Source organism: Protopterus annectens, chromosome 6.part0, assembly GCF_019279795.1.
Source record: "Protopterus annectens isolate FY-2018-M chromosome 6.part0, PAN1.0, whole genome shotgun sequence".
Lineage (NCBI taxonomy): Eukaryota > Metazoa > Chordata > Ceratodontiformes > Protopteridae > Protopterus > Protopterus annectens.
Genome location: NC_056737.1, coordinates 227,459,842 through 227,485,061, shown reverse-complemented (window position 1 = coordinate 227,485,061; position 25,220 = coordinate 227,459,842). Strand labels below are relative to the sequence as shown.

The following is a 25,220-nucleotide window of genomic DNA, read 5'->3' as shown; positions in this document are numbered from 1 at the left end:
AACAAACCTGTGTGGATGCGGAAACAGCCCAGCATTGAATGCCGCAGCCTTTTGATAAATAGAGAGTTTTTTTGTTGTTATTGCAGATTTGGCTTTTTAACTCCATAGATCAACCCTAGTGATTTTGCTCACATTTGATAGATTTTTTCCTTTTTTTATATTACTTTATGTTATTTATTTTTTTATCCTTGAGCCCCAAGTCCTAACATGACATTTCTTTTGGCTTCTTTATTTTTTTGAGAAATTTTTAATAAATCTACTTTTTCAGCTTCCACATTCTTCCAGAAAGTTTCATTTGTATTAAGCTGATATAGCTCTAATGCTTTTAATCCATTTAACAGACTTTTTAGCATGTTTGTAATTATTTATTTTATTATTTTATTTTACATTTGTTGACCGGGCTAGTCTAACTGGATATATGTCCATTTTCAGTAGAGGCCCAAGGAGAAAAGCTCCGAGACAATAACAAGGACAGAAAAAAGAAACATTTATACAAATAATCCGCAAAAAATAGCAATTACAAAAAAAAATAATTGTATAGTCCCCAAGGAAAAAAGTTAAATACAAGAATAATTACATGAGTAAACAATTGATTGCCAGCAAAAATATATATATATTTTTTTGACAGCCAAAAAAAAGAAAAAAAAATAGTTCTAGTTCAGTTTCAGTAAGCAAAAAAAATACAAAATAAAAATAGCATAGTGAGGATATACAAAAAAGAGAGCAATAAGTATTAAACATGCCATATATAGAAGGTAGAGGAGTTTCAGCAAAAGAAATCCAGTTTGAGAGTTAGAGTAGAAAGAGGAGAAATAAGTATCAGTCAGGCTGAGAGCAGAGGCAAAGCCATTTGGTTTTAATGAAGTTTTTCAGCTGATTCTTGAAAAGGTTGGTGGAAGTAAGGGATGTGATCTCAGTTGGAAGTTTGTTCCAGGAATTGCCAACTGCATTTGAGAATAGGCAGTCTCCAGCTTTGTTAAAGGATTTGGTAGTGGCAACTTGTAGTTTTTTAGCTGATCTTAGGGTAGGAAGGTTTTTATAAGCTTAATGTGCTGTAACTCAAAAAAATGCTCTTGAGAATCACATCTGCCACTGGTCCAGTTAATAGCTTTATAGGTGTATACGGCACTAACGACTACTATAAGCCTAACCATGCATGCAGTCCAAATGTGACCCACAAATTTGACTGCTACATGTGATGAATTACTGACTGCCTCTGTCTATCAAAGGAAGTTGTTAATGGAATTATGCATAGATAGTATCACACAATAATAAAACTGCCAGTTTCAAATACACAAGAAAATCCACAACCCATAACAATTTATTATTTATTATTTTGTAACTTGGTAGGTGGGCTGAGAGTTTATCAGCCATGAGCTAGGCACAAAGGCAAGAATACAGAGTTTATAAACTGAAAATATGAAAGTACATTTATAATATAGAACTATCTGAAACACATAGACACAGCATAAGTAAGGTATATTCATAGTAATGTAGAATCATTAAATGCATTTTAATTTTTTATAGGAACCAGTAAACAAATATAACATTGTTATAAATGTTCACACTGCTAAAATATTAATACACACACAAGCCCTTCAGTTATCTATTTAAAATATATACAGATTTTCACAGGTAAACATACCCATAGCCAGTAGGGATTGAAAGGCTACCCAAGAGCAAGAGTACGTTGAATCACTGGTGAATACAATTGTACTGCATTTATATGCTATATCATTGTGAAGGTGCTCTGAGGAAGTACGCTTAAGTAACGCAGTCATTAATATAGGAGTTAGACAGTAAAAGTGTTTATACTTAACTGGTAAGTAAGTCAAAACAACCAAATATTATTAGCAATGGACTATGTAGGAAACCTGTTACAGATTTAAGTGACAATAAACAATTTAAGTAAAAGCTAACTGTGGTATGAGGTAAGATCGGTATTATGATTCACACCAATCTATCACAAAAAATGCATCAGAGTAAGAAAAATGCTACTTAATGGCAGCAGTGATGCTTCATTGCTAGAAAAAATGATTACATCTGATAATGGTTTATTTAAGACTATTTGTTGTACTACTGCAAGACTTCTCAGAGAAATCTTTGCTTCAACAATTGCAGTTTGATTTATACCACGTTGTCACTATAAAGCTGAGACTAACAGAAAAGGGGTGCTCTGTTAATTTTGACAACAGGATGTTAACCGTTTGTTAGGAGATCCAAAATCAAAATTACTGACTGTTTACTGTCTGCTAGTGGCTTCCACCATCTTAAATTACCATATATTGGCTTTGTGCAGCATTTCAGGTTAAATATAAGTATTCTCAGCTGCACCCTCAAACACAAAGGTAGAGTTAAATGGGTTTCAGTACAGAGTTGGCACATTCTGTTAACCATATAAAAGACATTCCATTGTTTTTCTGTTAGTACAAAGCCACAAAAACTGATAGGCCAAAGAACAGCCATAAAGACGATAGAGTGGACTACTGAGGATAAAAAAGAAATGATGTACTGTTACTATTATGCAAAAAGCCCAGAATTCCCAGACACAACATATACAAAAAGATTAAGAGATAAGTTAGAGGAAGGAAAAATACTTCCCCAAGAAAAATTGTTAGAAGCTTCAAATAAAAAATTGTAGTCATTAATACAACAGATTTTTGAAAAACAGTATATAGATCAAGAAACCTTGATCTGTTTGGAAAAAGAAGCATCTCAAGAAGTACAACAATGTAAACTACAAAACCTAGAGATTTGAAAACTATAAAAAAGAAATATGGACATGGGAAGGAAAGAGAGATTTGATATGGTGCAATATTTATGCAAAGGCAAAAGCCAAATTAATCAACATAAAGAAGGCAGCCCCAAAGATAGTTAAAGAGAAACGCAGGCAAAGGCATCCAGATATGGAAAATTTCACAATAAAAATAATATCACAAAGAGGGAATGTAGAAAGAAGATTAGTAAAGTAGAAGTTAAAAAATAGAAGTTGAAGTTATGGAATTCCTACAAAGTAAAGGATTTGATGTAGAAGGTCTAACATGTTACATCACAGCATGATGGAATGAGTCCCCAAAGTAAGGAGAAACAGAAAGATCAGGAGACATCTGAAGAAGAAATATGGACATGGGAAAGAAAAATAGATTTAATATGGTGTAATATCTATGCAAAGGAGAAAGTAAAGCTAATAAATACAAAAAGAGCAGCAGCAAAGACATTTGAAGAGAAATACAGACAAAGGATTCCAGACATGTAAAACGTTACAATACAAAAAATAAGAAGACAAAGGGGAAAAGTAGAAAAGGAGGTCAGTTATGGAGAAGTTGAAAAATAGAAACTGAGGTCATGAAGTACCTCCAAAGTGAAGGATTCAGTGAAGAAAATTAAGGGGAAACCAGTGGAATGGGAAGCAATTGGTCAGGTGCCATATGAAGATATTTTGGAGTCTTCCACAGAAAACCAGTATAAACATTTACTTGACTGGACAGCAAGGGAAGGAACAGGAAACTGTGGAAACTCTGATGCAGTTAATGTTGAGGAGTGATAGGCCAACGAGTTCTCATATGGCATAGCAGTGGATAGCACATGATGAAAGTGAAGAGAATGTGCCACAGGAACATGCAATAGAACTTTCTACCGAATGCCCACAGGAAATGGAAAGCAAAAAATGTGCCCTCAGTTTAGAAGAAACCGAACTAAGAGAAGCAATACTTGACTTAATAGAGACAGATAGACATATTAAGATCAGTGAAAGAAATAGACTACAGAATGTCAATAAAACCCCAAAAGTCAGAAGTTTGATAAAACAAATGAACACAGCGATTAGGACTGCCCATAAAGATTCATGTGATATAAGAAAAGTAAACAGGATATATTACTGTGCAGCTAAATTAATAACTGATAAAGTTCTACCACAAGAACACAGGGTAGTGAAGGACAGAAAGGGGATAAATCAAATACTATCATGGAAGTATTGAATAGAGAAAACCAAAAAGCAACTAAGACAAGGTGTCATTATTAGAAGAGTATAGAAGAGGGAACAGATCAATAAAAATACTCAGAATGATAGATGTGATAAAAGCAATGTGAAGTATTAGAACACATGAGGATTTATCATGCACTATCACAAATAATAAATTAAAAATCTCAGCACAGGCAGAAAAACTTAGAAGATACATAGACAAATATAAAGGAAAAGTACAAAATAAACAATTTATTGATGACTCAAAAAAGTTTATAGAAAATTGGGAAAAAAGGTAAAAGGAATTAAAAGACCACCAAAAAAGAAGAAATAGATACATTTTGGAGAAGTATCTATGAAGATTCTGTGGAACATAACAAAGATGCTAAATGGACAGAAGAAGTAAAAGAAAGAATAAGAAGTTTAAAGGTACAGGATATGAAATGGGATGAAGTAACAACCAAAGAGATTGAAACAAACTTAAGAAAAGCCTCTAATTGGAAAACCCCAGGCTCAGATGCAGTACCTAACTTCTGGTTAAAGGTATTAACATCTTTGCACAAAGATTTAGCCATGAGTGAGAATTATCTATATGCACACCCTGAACAGACACCAACCTGGCTAACAACAGATCTTGTGTAAACTATACACTGGAACTGATGCTTACAGAGTTTATAGTCATTTAGGAGAAAACTTAATTATGGCAAGTGAACAAAAGGGCAATAAAAGAAAGTCATACAGAACAAAGGATAATTTGTTGTTAAAGTCATAGCGGAGAACACTAAAAAGGGGAAGAATTTAAGTATGGCATGGATTGACTACAAAAAAAGCATTTGATAGTATCCCACTTAACAACTCTAGTTGCTGCTGAAGCACCTACCAAGAGGAGAAAATGCTGAGAGAAGAAAAGGAGCCACTTTTGTGATTTTAAGTATTTTCTTCTGATTTTTTGTTAAGTTTTACTGCTTTGCCGCCTACTTTTTGGCATTTTCCGGCTTGCTAAAGTTTATATCTGTAACAGTAACAGTACTTGGAGCACATCTAGAGCCTGTTTACTGCATTTCCTGTGTTGAACTTATTTTAAAATAATTTTTTTCTCTAAAAACTGCATTTTACCTGATTTTGGCCTAGCACTCAAGTGTGGGGTCATTTATTGTACTGTTGTGATTATTCTGCTGCTTGTGTATCTCTGCTACCTATAAACTACAACAAAAAGAAAAAAAAACAAAAAAATATCTTGCTTTTTTCCCACTTTCTGAAAGTTAAGAAAGTTCAGTTACAGATTTGCTGTTCTGAACTGTTTGGAAGTTTCTAGAAGGCCAGTGCTTGCTTGGGCTAAAGGGAAGTCTCTGTGTTCACCAGTGGGAGTGGTTAACACTGAACAACCTGCCTGACCCTGGAGGAGTGGTTACTACCTAGAAGCTGTAGTTTTATTGGCCATTTTGGGTCAATTATAAACTCATTGATCTCTCTCTCTCTTAAAACCAGGCTGCCTCATGGTTTTGGTGCCTTTTCAGGCTTGCTAGTTGTTGCTGAAGCACCTACCAAGAGGAGAAAATGCTGAGAGAAGAAAAGGAGCCACTTTTGTGATTTTAAGTATTTTATTCTGATTTTTTGTTAAGTTTTACTGCTTTGCCGCCTACTTTTTGGCATTTTCCGGCTTGCTAAAGTTGATATCTGTAACAGTAACAGTACTTGGAACACATCTAGAGCCTGTTTACTGCATTTCCTGTGTTGCACTTATTTTAAAATCGTTTTTTTCTCTAAAAACTGCATTTTACCTGATTTTGGCCTAGCACTCAAGTGTGGGGTCATTTATTGCACCGTTGTGATTATTTTGCTGCTTGTGTATCTCTGCTACCTTTAAACTACAACAAAAAGAAAAAAAAAACAAAAAAAATCTTGCTTTTTTCCCACTTTCTGAAAGTTAAAGTCCAGTTACAGATTTGCTGTTCTGAACTGTTTGGAAGTTTCTAGAAGGCCAGTGCTTGCTTGGGCTAAAGGGAAGTCTCTGTGTTCACCAGTGGGAGTGGTTAACACTGAACAGCCTGCCTGTCCCTGGAGGAGTGGTTACTACCTAGAAGCTGTAGTTTTATTGGCCATTTTGGGTCAATTCTAAACTCCTTGATCTCTCTCTCTTAAAACCCTACAACTCTCTTTTTGCGCGGTTTTGCACACTGAGCAGTGTCGGGCAGCGCCGCCTAAACAGATTTAAACTATTCCAGGCTCCACAAAGTCTGCTCTTCACTTTTTCCCTTAGAACTGTTCAAACTCTCAAAGTAATCAGTCTATTTTATTTCTAAAGCCCTGCACTTGCTCAGCACTTATAAGGAAACACTAACTAACTAAAGCACTACACCATCCTTGACTTCTCATAAGTATTAGACTCCCGATTGGTCCTTCCTGATCAAGTGAAAAATCAGTTCCCTTCCCTAATCTGATCAGTAAAAAAAAACAGTTCCCAATACTAATCTGGTATGTCCAAGGGTCGGTTTCAAGGTTACTCTCCAGTCCAGCTGGTGAATCTGGGAATTTTGAGGCAATGTTACAATTGCCTTATGTACACAGACAACCCTCTCCTCCTTCCAACAAACTCTAATACATGTGAAAGATGCAGTTACACAGCCAAACTGGAGGCAGAGCTCTCTCAACCCAAGACTGGCACAGTCAATCAGGAGGAAAAGGTAACCACCCACACCACAAATCCAGTCTCACACAGACCTATTGCATCTGCATCTGCATACCCAACACATAAACACACAAAAACATACTCGGAGGCTATAAATAAAAATCTGCCTAAACAGCAAAGACCTCCTAAGCAGATATCCAAGCAACAGCCACTCCTCAACAATACCCACAAATCACATATCTCACAAAATCAGTGTGCCTCACAGTCACAGCCCATAAGGCCAAACAACACACCAAATACACTTGTTATAGGGGACTCTATTGTCCGGCACACTGACATCCCACTCACCAGACTGAACAAGGAAAAGGTCACTGTAAGCTGCCTGTCAGATGCCAGGATCCGCCACATAATGCAAGCACTCAGGTCACTCCAAAGCAAGTACAAGTATGACTCTGTCATTGTCCATGCTGGTGTGAATGACCTGAGATGTACCTCCCTGGACTACATGAAAAGAGACATAGAGGAGCTCTCTGACCATGTAGCCCAGGCTGGTATGTCCCTGACCTTGAGTAGCATCTTGCCCTCACCAAGAATGATGCCACAGTATAAAGACAAAATGATCAGTTTCAACAATTGGCTAAAGTATTGGTGTCATTCAAAGGGGATCCAGTGTCTGTCAGCCTGGGATGACATGCTCGACAAGCCACGTTGCTACGTTAGGGCCGGCCTGCACCTGTCACCCTTAGGCTTTCGTATACTGGCCAAGGCTCTTGCCACCCCCATAGTGCCTTTTTTAGGCAAGGCTCAAAGGACAAACCCACCTCCATAGACAACCCAAAGATAAAAAAACTAAAGGTAATGCTACTCAATGCCAGAAGTCTAAACCTCAAGATGCACTCACTCGAGGCTCTCCTCAGTATGGAGAGAATCGATGTCTGTGCAGTAACAGAAACCTGGCTCAAGGATCCTGAGAGCACCCCAGCACTACCAGGTTATAACTCATACCATGTGTTTTGGCCCCAAAACTCAGACCGAAGCACAAAAGGAGGGGGAGTATCTATATTCATCAACGATACCTACACCTCCAGGTTAGTGGCACTGCATGAAGCATCGGAAACCATCCATGTGCAACTAACAGCGGGCAAAACTGCCTTTCAGTTTGTAGTCTGCTACAGGACACCCTACCTATTACAGGAACCCCACTTGGCATTCCTGAGAACACTGGAGAATATGAAGGTCTCTCCAAAAACTATGTTATTGGGTGACTTCAACTACCCAAACATTGACTGGGAAAACTACTCAAGCCCAAACACCATCGCCCAACGGTTCCTTGAATTTATAAACTCTAATGCAATGGAACAACTGGTCACCATTCCCACAAGAGGGAACAACATATTGGACCTGGTCATCACCAACATGGGGACTCTATGTTCCACACCAGAGGTAAACCCCTCATTGGTAAGATCAGACCATAAACAAATTTCCCTGGACATCCATATCCCATCCCCACCCCCAGCCAAGGAAATCACTGTAAAGAATTTCTCAAAAGCCAACTTTGTACTTCTCAAGACTGAGGTGGAATCCTTCAATAAGGGCAGATCTTGCCTCTTAAACCTAGTTGATTTCTTTGAAACAGTTACCAAAGCCATAGATGAGGGCAAGGTAGTCCACACAGCCTACCTGGACCTCGCAAAAGCCTTCGACACAATACCTCACTCGTGCATCATAAATAAGCTTACCAGCTTAAATATCAACCCCTATATCACAAGATGGGTTGCAAACTGGCTCAGAGATAGAACCCACATGGTCAGAATCACAGGTGCCATGTCCGAATCCAAACCAGTTACAAGTGGCGTCCCACAGGGCTCAGTTCTGGGACCTCTCTTGTTCGGTATATACTTCTCTGAGGTTCAGGCTAACACGGGGGGATTATGGCTGACAAAGTTCGCAGATGACTGCAAACTGGGGGCCATAATCGAATCTCCAGCTGACACAAGCATCCTCCAAAAGGGTCTCACAGAGACGGATGCTTGGTGCCAAAGCCACGACCTCAAGCTAAATGCTGAAAAGTGCATAGTCATCCCCTTTGGGAAAAACAAGGTGCCCACAAATTACCACATAGGCGGTAATCCATTAAGTATGGAAGAAGTAATTAGAGATTTGGCGACCAACGTAGATAGTAATCTCTCCTTTGATAATCACGTTGCCAAAGTGGTTAGAAAGACCTTCTATATAGCCCACCTTATAATGAAATGGTTCGCATCTAGATCAAGAGAGGTCATTGTGCCCCTCTACTCGTCACTCATCAGGCCCATTATTGAATACAATGCCCCTTTAGGGATGTACCTTACCCGACACCTGCAGCAACTGGAGAGACCCCAAAAGTACCTCACCAAGAGGATCATGGGCTACAAACAGATGTCCTATGCAGCTCGACTAAAGAAACGCCAGCTCTACTCAGTTGCTTACTGCCTACTCAGAGGTGATCTATGCCTGATGTACAAAGCCATGTCAAACCCAGAGTTAATGGACATGCTCCACCTCAAAAAATCCAAGTCCCATAGAGCTACATGCTCCAGGGACCTAAACCTCAGCACAAAAATAAATAGGACATGCTGGAGGGACAGATTAATTTCCCAGAGGCTCCCCTCACTCTGGAATAGAATCCCAATTCATGTTAGACATATCCCCTCGCTGACCCTCTTCAAGCGAAATTTGGAGGCGTGGATGGGAAATAGCAAATTCACCCCTGGGATCTCTCCTGTGTCCCTGCTAGACAGAGGCACAGTAAACTAATCTTAAAGGGGTACCTTCTGTGACCTACTTTACAGAGGCACAGTAAGCTAATCTAATAGGGAGGCAGAAGCCAAATACACTCTGGCTAGGCTTATAAATGACCTAGGGCAGATAGCCTAGTATCTACCTATGAACCTATGAACCTATGAACATTCATGGATAAAATAGTGCTTAAAAATGTATAAGGTACACCCTACGCCTATCAACTACATTACAGTGACCATGAAACAGTAGCAGAACCCTTTGCAATTAAGCCATGATAAAGGACAACTTATTATTTCAGGGATAAAAATCCAAAGAGGGGATATTCCAGGGTGACTGTCTGTCACTGCTGCTATTCTGCCTTGCCCTTAATCCATTAAGCTGTCTACTTAACAGCTTAGGTCATGGCTATAATTTGGTTCCTAGAAAACAAACTGCAAAGACTTCTCATCTTTTCTTTGTCGATGATTTGAAACCATATAGCTCATCAGATGAGGAACTGAAAGCACAACTGCAAGTTGTCAAAACTTTTTCAGATGATATAAGAATGTCATTTGGTCTTGATAAATGTGCAAAAGCAACCTTTAAAGCAGAAAAACTGCAGCACCAAGAAAACATCAGTTTGGGACAAGAATGTGAGATAAAAGAACTTGAGCAAAAGGGAATGTATAAATATTTGGGAACTGATAAAGGATCAACCATAAAACTGAACAAATGTGAATAAAACTTAGTAAGGAGTACTTTAGAAGATGTAAATTAATCCTGAAAACAGCGTTGACATGTAAGAGCAAAATCCAGGTTATAAACTAATTTGCTCTTCCTGTCCTAACTTACAGTTTTGGAGTGATTGACTGGCCCCAAAATGTGCTGGATAGATTAGATAGGAAAACAAGAAGGATGCTTCATGCTCATCAAATGATTTATAAAAATCAGTGCATACCAAGATTATATATTCCCCGATCTGAAGGAGGGATGGGCCACCTTGAGATTGATTACATCCATAGCTCTGCAATCATGGGATTCCACACATAGGTTCATAGCTTCATAGGTACGCACTAGGCTAATGGCCCTGGAGCCTTTACAAGCCTAGCCCATAGGATTACCCTGGCATTGTGCCATCCAACCTTAGTTACTAGTGCCTCAGTCAAGTAGAGCCACTGGAGTGATCCCCGGTGTGAATTTTCTATTTCCTATCCACTCATCAAGATTTCTCTTGAAGAGGGCCAGTGAGGTGCTCTGCTTGACATATATGGGAAGTCTATTCCATAGCATGGGCAGTCTCTGGGTTATGAACCTGTCCCAGCGGCATGTTCTGCTGATTGTGATAATGAGGTTGAGGTCTCTGGAGCATGTGGTGTGGAGGGATTGGAATTTCTTTAGATGTCGCATTTGTAACAGAGCTGAGTCAGACATGGCTTTGTAAGTTAAACAGAGATTGCCTCTAAGTAGGCGATATGAGACAGAGAATAGTTGGAGTTTTTTGAGTCTGTCCATATAGGACAAGTGGTTAAGGCCTAGGATCCTCTTTGTGAGGTACTTTTGCAGCCTCTCCAGTTGTTGCAGGTGTCTAGTGAGGTACATGCCAAATGGGGCATTGTACTCAATGATTGGCCTAATGAGGGAAGAGTAGAGGGAGACAATGACCTCTTTCTTCCTGGATACAAAACCCTTAGTAATGACATATGCCACATAGAAGACCTTTCTGACCACAGTGGCAACGTTGTGGTCAAAAGAGAGGTTGCTGTCAACCTGTGTTTCCAGATCTCTTATAACGCCTTCTGTGTTCAGTGGACTACTATCAATGTGGTAATTCAAGGGAACTGGAATTTTCCCAAAGGGATGAAGACACATTTTTTGGCATTGAGCTTAAGGCCATGGTTCTGACACCAGTCATTGGTCTCATTGGGGCCTTTCTGTAGGATGTCAGCATCACTTGGGGAGTTAATAATAGCTCTCAACTTGCAATCATCTGCGAACTTTGCCAGCTAGACTCCCTTTATGTTGGCCTGAACTTCAGTAAAACAGGAGAGGACCCAGGATTGAACCCTGTGGAACTCCACTCATGACTGGTCGGCAGTCTGACTTTGAGTCAGCTACTTTCACACTGTGGGTTCTATCTGTGAGCCAGTTTGCAACCCACCTAGTGATATATGGGTTGATACCTAGCTTAGTAAGTTTTTCTGTGATTCCTGATTTAGGAATGGTATCATAGGCCTTGGCCAGATCAAGGTAGGCTGTATGAACCACCTTACCTTCATCCACAGCTTTGGTGACTGACTCAAAGAAGTCAACCAAGTTGAACAGGCATGATCTACCCTTCACAAAACCAAACTGTTTAGGATCCAGAGTTTGAAGATTCCCTTTATCTGCTGACCTCAAGTTTTGAAACATGAGGAGAATAAATCTAAGATGATGTCCTGCTTCGGCTAGCAGAAGCATATCGGCATCAAGCAGGAATGGAAATCAAACCACAAGTAGATAAAACTCAGGCAGCAACTGATTGTGCCACAAAACAAAAGAAAGAATATAAGGTGAGGGACCAGATGAGAAGGCAAGAAATGTGGAAAAAGCATAAATATAGTTGCAAGTAAAGATTGATGATAGAAAACCAGATATAGTGCTCCAGGAAAAAAAGACAAAAGTAGCATTGATCATTGAAATTGCCACACCCGGTGACTATAGTGTCCTGCGAATGGTGAGACACAAGTAATAAAATATCAGGATTTGCAGGCAGAAACAAGAGCAATGTGAAAGAAAGACACCCAGATAGTTCCAATAGTAGTGGGAGCAATGGGGTCTTATAAAAAAAGAGTCTACAATTATATTTAGATATGTTACCAATACATGTAACTCCATACAAATTGCAGAAGGAGTCATTACTGGGAACATTGCGGGTGCTGCGAAGAGAACTTCTGGCTGACATCAGAGATTGAAACAATACTAATTTCATGAGCTTTAGTTGTACTTTGACTAAGGAATGGGGTACATTCCCGTCATGTTATTAGGAACCCAAAAGATTTGGAGAAATTAAAAAAGGAAGAAATCATATATTACAGTAGAATACTCAGTACACTTGATGAGTCTAACATGAGGTATTATGGACCTTAAGTCTGCCATGTGTGTAGCTCAGTTTGATGTTAGTTTCAGTTGTAGAACAATCAAATTATATTCAGCAACTAAACTAGAACTATATAATTTTTTCAAACTTACCATCAAATATACATGCAATTGCAATAAAATCTTATCAAAATATTTTTGGTATAGAAAATATCTCCAATGCTTGAACAACATATGGAATCAAAGTTAATTAGTTCACCTTAAGGACTTTGTGATCTTTTGTGGATCCCTGTGCATCTTGTTTTTATCTGAATTCAGTTCTGTGGTACTCATCAGAGAAAACTGCAACTGGCTAATTTAAATGTGCTTTATAGTCACCAAGAAGCATGATTAGAAGCACTATAAGAACCAGTGCAGGCATCAGTTTTACAGATATTTACTGTACAATGCATGAGCAAGATTCAGCTAAAAGATTCACATATAAAAATAACTTTTATAAATATTCTATAACCAGGATCTGTTAAACAAATAATTTCACTGTCTTTCTCTCTCTCTCTCTTACTCTTTCTCTCTCTCTCGCTCCCTCAGTCTCTTCTTAAGATAAAAGAACATCTACATAAAGACATCACATGGCATTTTCTCTGTCGATGGAGGTGGCTTGACTTTAACCATGTGTGCAGATTTTTTGATGGACATAATAAAATGGAGGATTGTTATATGTTCCAGCTTAAACCAATGTTTCTTTTCATGTTACTGCTCTTCATCTTTTTCTTTTTTTATTAAATAATGATGGCGGTGCTCCTCAGCATTTTAATCTCACTGATTTCTATTCCTGCCAAAGCAAATATAAAAATCACAGGACCGGTCTGTCAGCTGAGAAGCTTTACTATGAGTGGCTACAGCAGGAAGGGAGAGCTTAACATTGGAGGGATTTTCTCACTTCATATTGGAGAGCCTGTCAGTCAAATTCCTTTTACTGAACTACGTGACATAAAGCTATGCAAACAGTAAGAAAACAAATGTTACGCTATGTTGGCAAATGTTTGCAGGGTGATTGTGGCAGCAGGATGCCAGCTTGAAACTCTATAGCCTCATTTTAGAACTTACAACTTTTATAGTATAATCAAATGATGCATTATTAGTATGAAGATTTTCAACAGGTATTTTACAAGACTGTACATTGCTGAGACCGAGCTAACATATAAAAGGCATGCAATGTGTGTGAACATAGACTGCCTGAATAAACACAAGTCACTTGGTTAAAAGCTTTACTTCTGATCAAAAACTAGGTTACCAATTAGCATGTGAAGTATTACACAGAGTCCAGTAGGACCTTATTGTTCCTGAATATATTTATTGTTTCTCTGCTATGGTACTCAGTGATAAACAAAAAGACAGCTTGGAAACACCAAAGCAAATTCTCTCTCAGTTTAATTCTCTTTCAGAAAGAGAATTAAACTGAGAGAGAATTTGCTTTGGTGTTTCCAAGCTGTCTTTTTGTTTTTCGCTAGTTTGTCTTACTTTGGTTCCTGTCTGTTGGAGTGTGGTACTCAGTGATGACAGAAATACTTGCACAATGTAATCTTGTAAGCAGAGAGTGCTTATGTATGGAACAAATACAGGCATTAATGTCTTTCTCACTTGTTCTTGTATATGTTTTTTTACAAATATCCATTCTGCACTGCTTTATGAATATTACTGTTTATATTTAAAACAGAAGTGATCAAACAGAACAAAGGACTATGAAAGCTACAAAATTTAAGAAATAAAAAAAACAAATAATGAAGTGTAAATTCTATAATATGCTCTTTTTCAAAGAATTGATGTTTTGGAGGGGGTGGAGCATTAAAATTTGAAAGCCTGAACATAATAATGGAATTTGTACATTTCTTAGTTCTTAAATTTCTAAGCCTTCCTTGGGGCTTGGCATGGCCACATTCTATATTACACAATCAATGACACTGTCCTTCGAACGCGTAATAGTCAAACTGAAAACATCAAAAACACATAACTGCAGACGACCACATCCGCGAGGCCATAAACAAACAAAACACATTTTCCAATCCTAATCACATACACCCCAATGTGGGGGGCTGCACCCCCACACCCCCCTAACTAAATATACCAACTCCAAGATTGCTCAATGTTGGGGAACAGGGCAAACCGCAAGAACGGCCAACTGAATTTTTTCCCTAGGAAAAAATTTGCGTACATGGCCGTTCATGGTTTAGTGTTTGCGATGTTTTCAGTTCAACTACTATGCGTTCAAAGAACAGTGTTTTCGATCACGTAATAGGGAACCACATTTTAGGGTGTCCTCCCATTGTAGATGGGTAGATCACAACACCACCTGAACCACTTTTTGTGGATTATTAGCTCATATTTTTATAAAGAAGTCAAGTCAGTTGGAGATGATATTTTGGTTTTGTTTGGAGATTATCTTGCACCTTGAAGCATACTTCTCAAGTGGGTATGTATATGTATATATATATATATATATATATATATATATATATATATATATATATATATATATATATATGGGTCCCCTTTAGTCAATTGAACATTTACAAGTTCAAACCACATATGGGCAAGACCATATGTTCGAACTTGTAAAAGTCCGATCGGACTGAATGGAGATCTTCGTACAGAGCGGAAAGGGAAGATTTCCCATTTCCACAATATAGTGCAATCTCGAATTTGGTATATTTAAGTAAGGGGGGTGTGGGGGTGCAGGGGGTTGTAGCCCCAATGCTATAGATGTTTAGTTTTGTGTTTTATTGTTTTTTATGTTACTACTTCAGTGTTTGAACTTTTATGAATTCGAACATATGGTCTTGGCCATATGTGGTTCGAACTTGTAAACGTTCGATCGACTGAAGTAGATAGATATATATAGATATATATATATATAAAATCTATATAACAAGTTTTTTTGGGGGGAAAGAAAAGATTAATTGGAAAGAGAGAGGCAATAATGAATAATAGAAAGAGAAGGGATTATTCAGTTGAGATGTGTCACATGTTTTTATTTATGAATGTATTAGACACAGGTTTGCATTAGATATGCCACATAACAGTGGGTCAGAAAGACAATCACATTGCTGTCTTGGGTTCCTGAGGTTTGAGGATATATGCTTAGTTCAGAGAATGAATGTTTGTAGGTTCAGATATCTAAATTAAAACATTCTTAGCCCATCACTTGTAAGCAACATATCAACTTAATAAACAATGTAATACATATGCGAAAGGAGGCATGTATGTATATGAAGGAAGGGGTTGTTACTTGCATGATTACAGACAGAAGAATATTTTTCTTATATAACAAGATAAAAAGGTAAACTGATAGATATAGATGTTTATGTGCATCTGTGTGCACAACAGTATCATTTAAAGAAAGTCATCAATACTTGTGCATGCATGCCATTTTATTTTTTTCTTTAATAAGTTAAAACCCCTTGTTGTTCAATGTACATTATGTTATCTCTTTGATTCAAGCTTGATTTAGAAAGGGTACCTTTTTTGCTCATCTTGCAGTAGCCATTTTGCCAAATAACAGGACTGCCCACTGAAGCTTGGGTTAATAAACTCAAAAAAAAAGCTCATATTCCTTACATCATGGTTGAGGTAACTGCCAGGGAGTTTAGTGGACAGATAGTGTTGGGGGATATATGCATATATGTATGTGTTGGGGCTGCATGTATGAGTGAGTATGTTTGCCTGGAAGTTTGCTGTAGGGGGCTAGTTAGAGGATAAGTAGGATAGGTGTGTGTGTGTGTGTGTGTGTGTGTGTGTGTGTGTGTGTGTGTGTGTGTGTGTGTGTGTGTGTGTGTGTCCGGGCTGTCACATGTCCCCACACCCCTAGACTAACACGCAAATTCTGCGCCAGGGATACTCATTATTTGTGCTTTAAATGCACATAAAAAAACAAACAAAAAAAAAAAAAAGAAAAAGATGAAGGGGGTCAGGGCAACATTGCACAGCATGGATACCCTGCATATCATGTCTTAAAGTCACTTAGAAAACAAAAAGAAGAAGAAAAATGTCATGGACCTGGGGAGAACACTAGACATGAGGGATAATCTCTAGAGCATGCCCTAAAGGTACTAAAAAAGATTGGATCCTTGTACCCTTCCACCTCACAAACAGAATAATAATAAGCTGCACTACCAACCCGAGACACCAGGAATACCTGAACATAGTACCTAAGTAATTAAAAAAAGAAAGCTATATATATATATATATATATATATATATATATATATATATATATATATTTGGCCAGGTGATGGTTCTCTTCTATTAAGCTTGTGTCGTTGAGTTGTGCACATCTATCTGCCTGACTTAGAGGGACAATGCAGAACTGAAGAGTGAGCATGTTGGGTTTCTTACAAGAATTATATAAGTAAATTATGCACAGTCTGGAGTTGGAGACACTGGGCATCAGGGAAATTAATTTACGACTATCCCCAAGCTATGATTAATTTAATTCAAACTGGTGTGATGGGTTAAAGTCAAACTGTTGTTTTGGTTAATATTAAGTAGCTCAAAAAAGATCATGGTGCAACAAATGCTGCTAGAAATATTCTATTTTTTTCTTCACAAGTGACATTCAGAAGGTTGGCTAATAGTGAGTTTAACTAGCTGTACCAGTGAACTCTATGAAGGACTATTAGTATTAACTGTGCAGGACATGTGTGAATACAGGTAGGGACAGTGACAATTGTCAAAATACTGTACTTTATGAGGAATGCAGAGAGTAACCTCCAAAATATTCCATACTGCAAACATTTGCTAAGATGCATGCAATAATGCAATACTTACAGAAATTAGAGGTTTACATCAGCGGCTTAAGGTGTATACATTAGTAAGCATACAGTAACATTTCATTGTTATGTAAAGCTCTGTATGAAATAACAGAGTCAGCTTCTTCCTAAAACAGTATTACTGTATGATGTAAAGATAACCTCGTGAGCAGTTAGTACGCATTTCAAACTGAACATTTACTGGCTGCATTTTCAGGAATGGTTAGATTTGCCTGAACAGTGAGTTGACATGCATTTTAAGACTTTATTTTATGTGAATGTTCTGCTTAGATAACAGGAGTAAGGAGAGACATAAGGGAACACTTGGCACAACAGGCTAACTGTATTGTTATACATAGGTGACTAATTAACTGAACCTTGCACAGCAGGGCATATGATATTTTGCTGACGTAGGAGGGGAAGATTGGAAGACAGCCAGAAAATTGTTTAAAGTGATCCTGATGCTAATGTGAAAGTTCAATGAACAGGTACTGCAAACAGAGTCATAGCTCATGATCAACAAATGTGAATGAATATCAGAGAAACAAAATACTGATCAAGAAGGCAATATGATATCATGCATGTATAGAACACATGCACACGCACACGCACACGCACACACGCACACACACACACACACACACACACACACACACACACACACACACACACACACACACACACACACACACACACATATATATATCTATATAGACTTTTTTGTACTCTTGTTTTTCTAAACATTTCAGTTTTTGCCATATTATTGCGTATCACTACATTCATTATATATGCAATCCATGAATGCATTTGTAGCTATATATTTTATTGTAACTTTATGCTAAAGTAAGGAAGGTTTAACATATGTGAACATATGCAGTCTGCAGAATGAAGGTATTGTAGCTGGATTTTTAGAGAGAATTATGAGTACATGACACTGTGTGCCATGTGACATTAATGAAACTGCAATTGTTTACTGATTAGCTCTCGTAAGTGCAGTTATAAAACATCATCTGCACTCTTCTGCAAATAGCAGTTATAGTAAGAAATATTTCAAGAAAGCATTTTTGAGCAGCAGGCTAGCCCTCCTGTACTCCTTAACAAGGTGTCTATATTAGATAAGCGAAATCTACTTACCTCAAACCTGTATTCATCGACATTGAAACAGTGAAATTCAATTCAGCGAATGACCAAAACTTTCCTAGGGTAAGGAAGCAATTGGCCAACACCACAACTTTGCCATTTTCCCCACCATAGTGTGATCTCGGAGTTGGTATATATAGTTAGGGGGTGTGTGGGGGCAAAGCCCCCCCACATTGGGGGGTGTGGGGGCAAAGCCCTCTCATTTTGGTGAGTTTGATTTAGTGTGATGTGTGTTGTGGTGTTGTAGTAGCCAAGTGATTACTTACCCTAGTAAGATTTTCTACACTGAAATGTGTTTCACAGTTTCAGTGTCGATGAATACAGGTTTGAGGTAAGTAGATTTCAATTATCTAATATAGACCCCTAAAAAGGGAGACTCTACCTCCATAAACTCCTGAGATTTTTTTATGTCTCTGAGAAAAGGGAATCCCTGTAATGCCATAACCTGCATCCATAATTGACAGCTTTAGACACAGTAAGTCATAACATCTTGATGAAGTATTTGTTACCATGTTGGAGTTTTGTGAGCACTGTACTTACCTTTTGGACCAGTTACAATGAGTGAAGTTCATGTTTAACTCCTTTGATGACCTTACACTAGAGTCTGGGGTGTTGTTGTTGTGTCTTTCGGCTTTTCCCGGTTAGGGATTGCCACAGCGGAACTCCTGTCTGCTAATGATTGGCAGTTGATTTTTACATGCTGAGTTGCCGGCCCTAACGCACAACCTTCAACGAAGGTACGCCCATTCATGCATGTCTCCACAGTAGACGCTCTAGCTGAGAATCGAACGGGACAACATCTTGCTGTGAGGTGACAACACTACCACAGCACCACCACCGCAGATAACAAAGTTAAATCTTGGCACTTTTATTATTCATGAGCCTGTCCCTTAGGAAGGTCATTTGAAGCAGAGGTAATTTTTGATTATATTAGTTCAGTCTCATCTTATCTCAGAAGTCTATGCCAGACTTTACCACCCTTGAATACTTCCTGAAGTCAAGTCTTCAGTGGATGACTGGCAGTTTACTTTAGCTTATTCAGGCTAAGACACAGGTGATATCGGAACACATTACTCTTTTTTCATCTCGTCCTTATGTGATTTTGTCCTTTATGGTATATGGGAGAAATAGATTGACATTTGCTTCGCAACTTCTCATTTTAGGTATGATTCTTGATAATGGACTGGCACTAAAGAGCTATGTGAGAGTTTTCAGCAAGACAAATTACTATCTCTTAAATAATGCTACAGTGATCTGAAGCCTTCTTGTGCAGTGACACATGAGGTGGTACCTTCTTCCTTGGATTACTGTAGTGCCTTATACCTTGGACATTTAGATGGTGACTGGGTATGTCTGAAGAACATACAGAATTTCACAACATGACTGCTGCATCAGAGCTTCCAATTGTGTCTCATCACTTCTCTGGATTAAGACCTGTACTGACTGCCAAATGGTGCCACATCTGTGGCTAAGATATTTTCCTTACCTTCTAAATCTTAAACAACATGAATGTTGCTTATTAGAAAACAGTCCTGATTCCTTATGTTCTGGTCCCCTCATGTTATCAAAAGAAGAGTTGCTGGCTGTTCCAAGGCTGGTTGGAATATTCTGGAAACCTGCCATTTGCTTAACTGGTTCTAGACCTTTGGGAATTAGTTACCTTTCCTGATTCAGTCATGCAACTTGGAGACCTGCATTAGATGTTCTCTGAAATATTATTTTTAGAAGAGTATTTTTAAATCTCACACTACAAGCTATGTTAACTACTTTTTTTGGTTTTTGTAATGTGTTAACATTTTTCTTCTAGTTTTACCCATACCTCTCAACCTTTTATCACCATAAATCTGGACAAAGTCTAAATAAAAGTGGGACAAATGCCCCAAAATTGGAACATTTTTTAAGTACTGCTCTTACAAACTTAGAAAGTTGATAGACTAACAGGTTTGCATAGCATGATTTTTCAGATGGGTATGAAGTCTGAAACTCAAATGTCTGTTATTATTTTCTAACTTCAATCTTTAAAGATTTTCCATTAATTTGTCAGAAAAATCACAATTTTATGAAAAATAGACCAAAAATATTAGGCAAAATTCTGGACATTTTACAAAAATCTGTACAGTTCAGAAGTATGGTTTTACCACATTTATTTATTTTTTTTAGTTTTGCCTCTATAAGGTACTGAACTTATTTTAATTTGAACAGTACGTACATTGTTTAAGCATTTTAATACTATTTATATGGTAATGAAATTATTTTGATTTGCACAATGCTTTCATTGCTTAAGTACTTTAATGTGGTTGTCAGACATTTTACCGAACATAGATAAATAAAGGCTGTAAAACTGCATGAAAAATTATGAAATTATAAAATTCTAAAACAAGAACATTTCAGAATCAAAATACCTACTTCAGCATTAAAGGAGAGACTGGGACCTTGCAAGACCCATTTTAGCACGTTTTGAGTTATGTTTACAGGGGTTTAATAGTGATTTGATGTTGCAGCTGTCTAGCATGTACATATTGTTAATATTTTATTTCAACATTTTAAAGTTTCATTCCATATTATGGCTTTCACTATAGTTGTGTTCATTAAATTGTCAGACATACTTTTACTGCCAAAAATAAATGAATGAATGAGAGGAAGGAGAATAACCATCAAATAGTTAGGTCCTTTCAGTGTTGCTCTTTTTGTAGGATATTATACACACCAAAGTATTTTCCAGTATGCTCATTTACTGACAAAAGTATTATCCAGAATTAGGTGTAAACATGTATTTGTGTTTGTTAGGTTTCCCTTTACAGCATATGAAAGACTTCTGGCTATGATATTTGCAACTGAAGAGATTCAGAAAGACCCAAAGCTACTGTCAAATATTACGCTCGGATATGTGATTTATGATTCCTGTTCAACTATTGCTGGAGCTATTGAGGGTACATTGAGGTTGCTTACAGGGCAGGCAAAGCCAGTTCCAAATTATCAGTGCCTTTCCCCAGTTGTAGCTGTGATTGGAGAGTCATACTCTTCAACATCAATTCCCATGGCCAGGCTTCTAGGACTCTATAAATTTCCCCAGGCAAGTCAGAAACGGATTTATTTTTAATATGTATTTAATGCATGTCATCATATAGCATTCTTATACCATTAATATGATATGATATGAGTATATTAAGTTATCTGTTGCATATCAGCATGATGCAGTTACTTTTCAAAATAATAATTGGCTGTCAGCACTACAGGTTCTTAGCAACAGTAAGTGTAGTACTTTACCATATATATAAATTTAATTTCAGTATTGTATACAAAGAATTTTTATGATGGACCCGTGGTGGTGGTGCTGCGGTAGCATTGTCGCTTCACAGTCAGATGCTGTCTGGTTTGATTCTCAGCTAGAGCGTCTTCTGCGTGGAGACATGCGTGTATGGGCATACCTTCGTTGAAAGTTGTGCGTCAGGGCTGGTAACTCGGCATGTAAAAATCAACTGCCAATCATTAGCGAACTGGAGATCTGCTGTGGTGACCCCTAACCAGGAAAAGCCAAAAGTCACAACAACAACATACAAAGAATTTTTATGATGTCTGATTTAGCAGATGTTATACCTAAATCTGGTGATTGCTTTGGTGGCATAAAACTCTACAGCTTCTTTATGACAAATCCATAGTCATACACCTGTAACCACACAACAGTTAACATAATTGTTAATGAGTTGGAAAAACCTTCATCAGTGTTTCCCAGTTCTTATTTTTTTTAATTTAACAGTACAATATCTTTACAAAATAATGTATTTCTTCAGAATAATATATTTCTTTTAAGTTCATCTCTACTTTTCACCATGATGTCTCCCTCAACATCCTATGGACGCATTCTTTTCCCTACAGAAGAGAGTCCTTTGGCTCAGTTCATCCTGTTGGTGTGCATCCTTGCTGCAGGGAGGTGGTGACATCACTCGTGGTGGATCACCCTTTTTTGCTCAAGTCCTAACTCCTTTCTCATGCTCAGTAGGCACTTTGAGGAGGATGTACAGTGGGATGTGACACTGGACTGCTGCTCACTTCCACAAGCAGCATAGCCCTACAGTCATGCTCACCTTTGCACAACAAGCAGTCACACATGTTTCTCAGGTCTCCACCATGGAAAAGGTGCAGTGCATATGCCCCCAGACATAAGAACTGTCCCTTGCCCTTGAGAGAGGTGAGCAAGTTCAACCCTTCATCCTTCCCCTTCCCTGAATAATGCATCTTTAATGTCTTATGTTAACAGCATGCTATGAAACCATAACAACTTTGTGTAATGGCGATAATCTTTGCCTTCAAAATATGTTAGCGCTAACATAAATGCATTTTGTAAAAAAGGTAGTTGATGTATGACTTTAGTAGTGAAATGTTTTATGGTAATACTTAACAAGGTTATGATAAATTTGGTGGAAGATGGCAGATGTCTGGATTGATAGACTCCCTGTACATTGTGTGCCATGTACCTCTCAACTGTCCAGATTTTCGCAGAATGTCCAGATTTTTTACTCATATTTTTGGTCTATTCCTCATAAAATTTGTGACTTTATGGATTTTTGAGGCAAATCAGTGAGGACTGAATTCACTAAATAATAACAGACATTTGAGTTTCAGACTTCAAATCTTTCAGAAAATGCATGGTAACACAAGACCTTTTATTCTAGCAACTTTCCAATTCTATAAGAGCAATATTTAAAATTTGTCCCTATTCTTGAGGCTTTGTCCCCCCATTATTTTTGGATTTGTCCAGATTTTTTGTGTTAAGCGGTTGAGCGCTAACAGTGCACAACCAAGGGCATCTTCATCAAATTACTAACAGCTGCATGAGTTATATGCAGTAGTGTGTGGTTGTCAGTGACCTCATACTTTGCTGTAGAGGAACTTGTGTAGTCAGTAGTACATGCAGAAGAATAGCAGGATGCAATAGTGCATAGAAGTGATGAGGATTATGAATAAATGTCACTTAAGCATTACGGAAATTACCCTGGCCCTGTGGTATGGAGTGAAGAAGCCCTTATTACAGCTAGACAACTTGTGTTTGATTAGTGACACAGGTATCTGAGGAGTTGGGCAGGTAAGGATGATATTGGCCACCTGACATCAGATTGTTCATCCTGGTGGGATGGATGCTAGGTCTGCAGCACTGGTGACATCTACTGGTGGCTAGGTCTGTTACCTGCCTGTAGTAACTGTGTTGGCCCATGCTGTACCAGGTGAGGACTTCTGCTCAGTCTGGGATCAGGAGGTGAGTATGAGAGCATGGACAACTCCTCGCCCTTGAGGAATTCATTGGGTGTTCACATGCAACCATAGGTCACTCCAGGTGGACAAACTAGCTGACCCACTCAATGCCACCTGACTCTCACCACCAGGGAAATGGAAAGGCCAATAAGGCTTCCTGAGTATGTGCAAATGGGCCAAAGAGCTGTCACTTACCTGCCCGTACAGATGGTTAAACTATATTGTTAGAGGATTCCCAATCAGAAGAAATGTTACTTTGTTGCCTTGTAGTACATGCCCTAGCAACATCATGAACGATACTTATACTGAAATTATGTAAATGTTTCATTATGATAACTTTAAATCATAGATAATCATAAAAATACTTTAATCAAATGAAAAATTACAAAAATGGGAATAACCTAATGGGTATTCTGGTTTCATATTATAATTTCAAGCCTCCTAATTCTGCATGTTGACAATTGTGAAGGCTTATATTCTTAAATTCCTATTATATAATATTCCTATTTTGCTGGGGTCTTCATGGTTGCATCTGCTTTTTCACTCATGTGGGAGGCTTTTATCCCATACCTGCATCTCTGTATATACTAACTCCAAGGCTGATGATGCCTGAAGGAAAGAGGCAAACTCATACCTGTCAATAAATCTATGAGGAAGTGTAAACTGTGATTGGGCAATTAGAACCTAGTCATATGACTGTAAGTCAAGAGTAGAGAATCTGTTTGAAACCTCCTAATTCTATAATTTCAGGAACAACCTTCTCATGGAGTGCTTTAGTGACTGAAACGCAATTGTTAAAACCTGATTGAGCTGACATAGTACTAGAAATAAGGAAGATTATTACAAAAAATATGAGCAGGTTGAAACATGACAGAGGCAACATAAGCAAGAGATCAGTAAGGTCTTCATATAGCCTGAAACCCCAGTGCTGCAACACACTCATGGTTCAAAGAAAATAAAAAGCAAAATACAGTGCATAATAACTTTTCTTTTATAATGTGGGACTATAGATGCAAAACCCCAGCCATGTAGCACAGAGGTTAAGGCACAGGATTACCAACTAATAGACCTGGGTTCAAAACCTTGTTTGGGCAGTCTAGACAAAAGCAGTTTCTGCAAGGATGAAAGGCTTGGCAGTCTGCTTCAGTAACATGCTATGAAAACTCTATGGGGCGTTACCATGAGTTGATTTTGACTCAAGGGCATCAAACTTATTTACTTATGCATATAAAAGAAGAATTTTCAAAACATGTCTCCAAATATGATGTTCTGTTTGTAGCATGGAGGTCTTAGTGAAAAAAGGTTTTCACTGTTTTACAAATATGAACTACATCAAAGTTCCTTCTTTGCAGCTCATTATTGTTCATAATATAAATGGAGACCATGTTTCCATATCCTTATTTCATAATGATGACATTTTAAAATGAATTAATGAAATAAAATAGGGTAGTTTTGACTGCGTGTAGATTCAAATTGATGTGCCTCTTTTTCACTTTATTCATATCTTTCCCCTGAAATTGTGGAGGTTTATAAAGCAGTCACATAGGAAGGTTGCCTTGGACAAATAATTATATTAAATACTCCCCTGGATTCATTAAAA

At 38.0% G+C, this 25,220-nt stretch overlaps 1 protein-coding gene across 1 annotated transcript in view; it reads left to right on the top strand.

The window, feature by feature from the left end:
- The first annotated feature begins 13,214 nt into the window (after nucleotides 1–13,214).
- LOC122803808 (extracellular calcium-sensing receptor-like) overlaps nucleotides 13,215–25,220 on the top strand; it is a 156,676-nt gene continuing 144,670 nt past the window's right edge. The window contains exons 1-2 of the mRNA XM_044073494.1: nucleotides 13,215–13,432; nucleotides 21,158–21,443. Of these exons, the coding sequence (XP_043929429.1) occupies nucleotides 13,215–13,432; nucleotides 21,158–21,443 (504 nt within the window). The remainder of the gene's footprint in view (nucleotides 13,433–21,157; nucleotides 21,444–25,220) is intronic.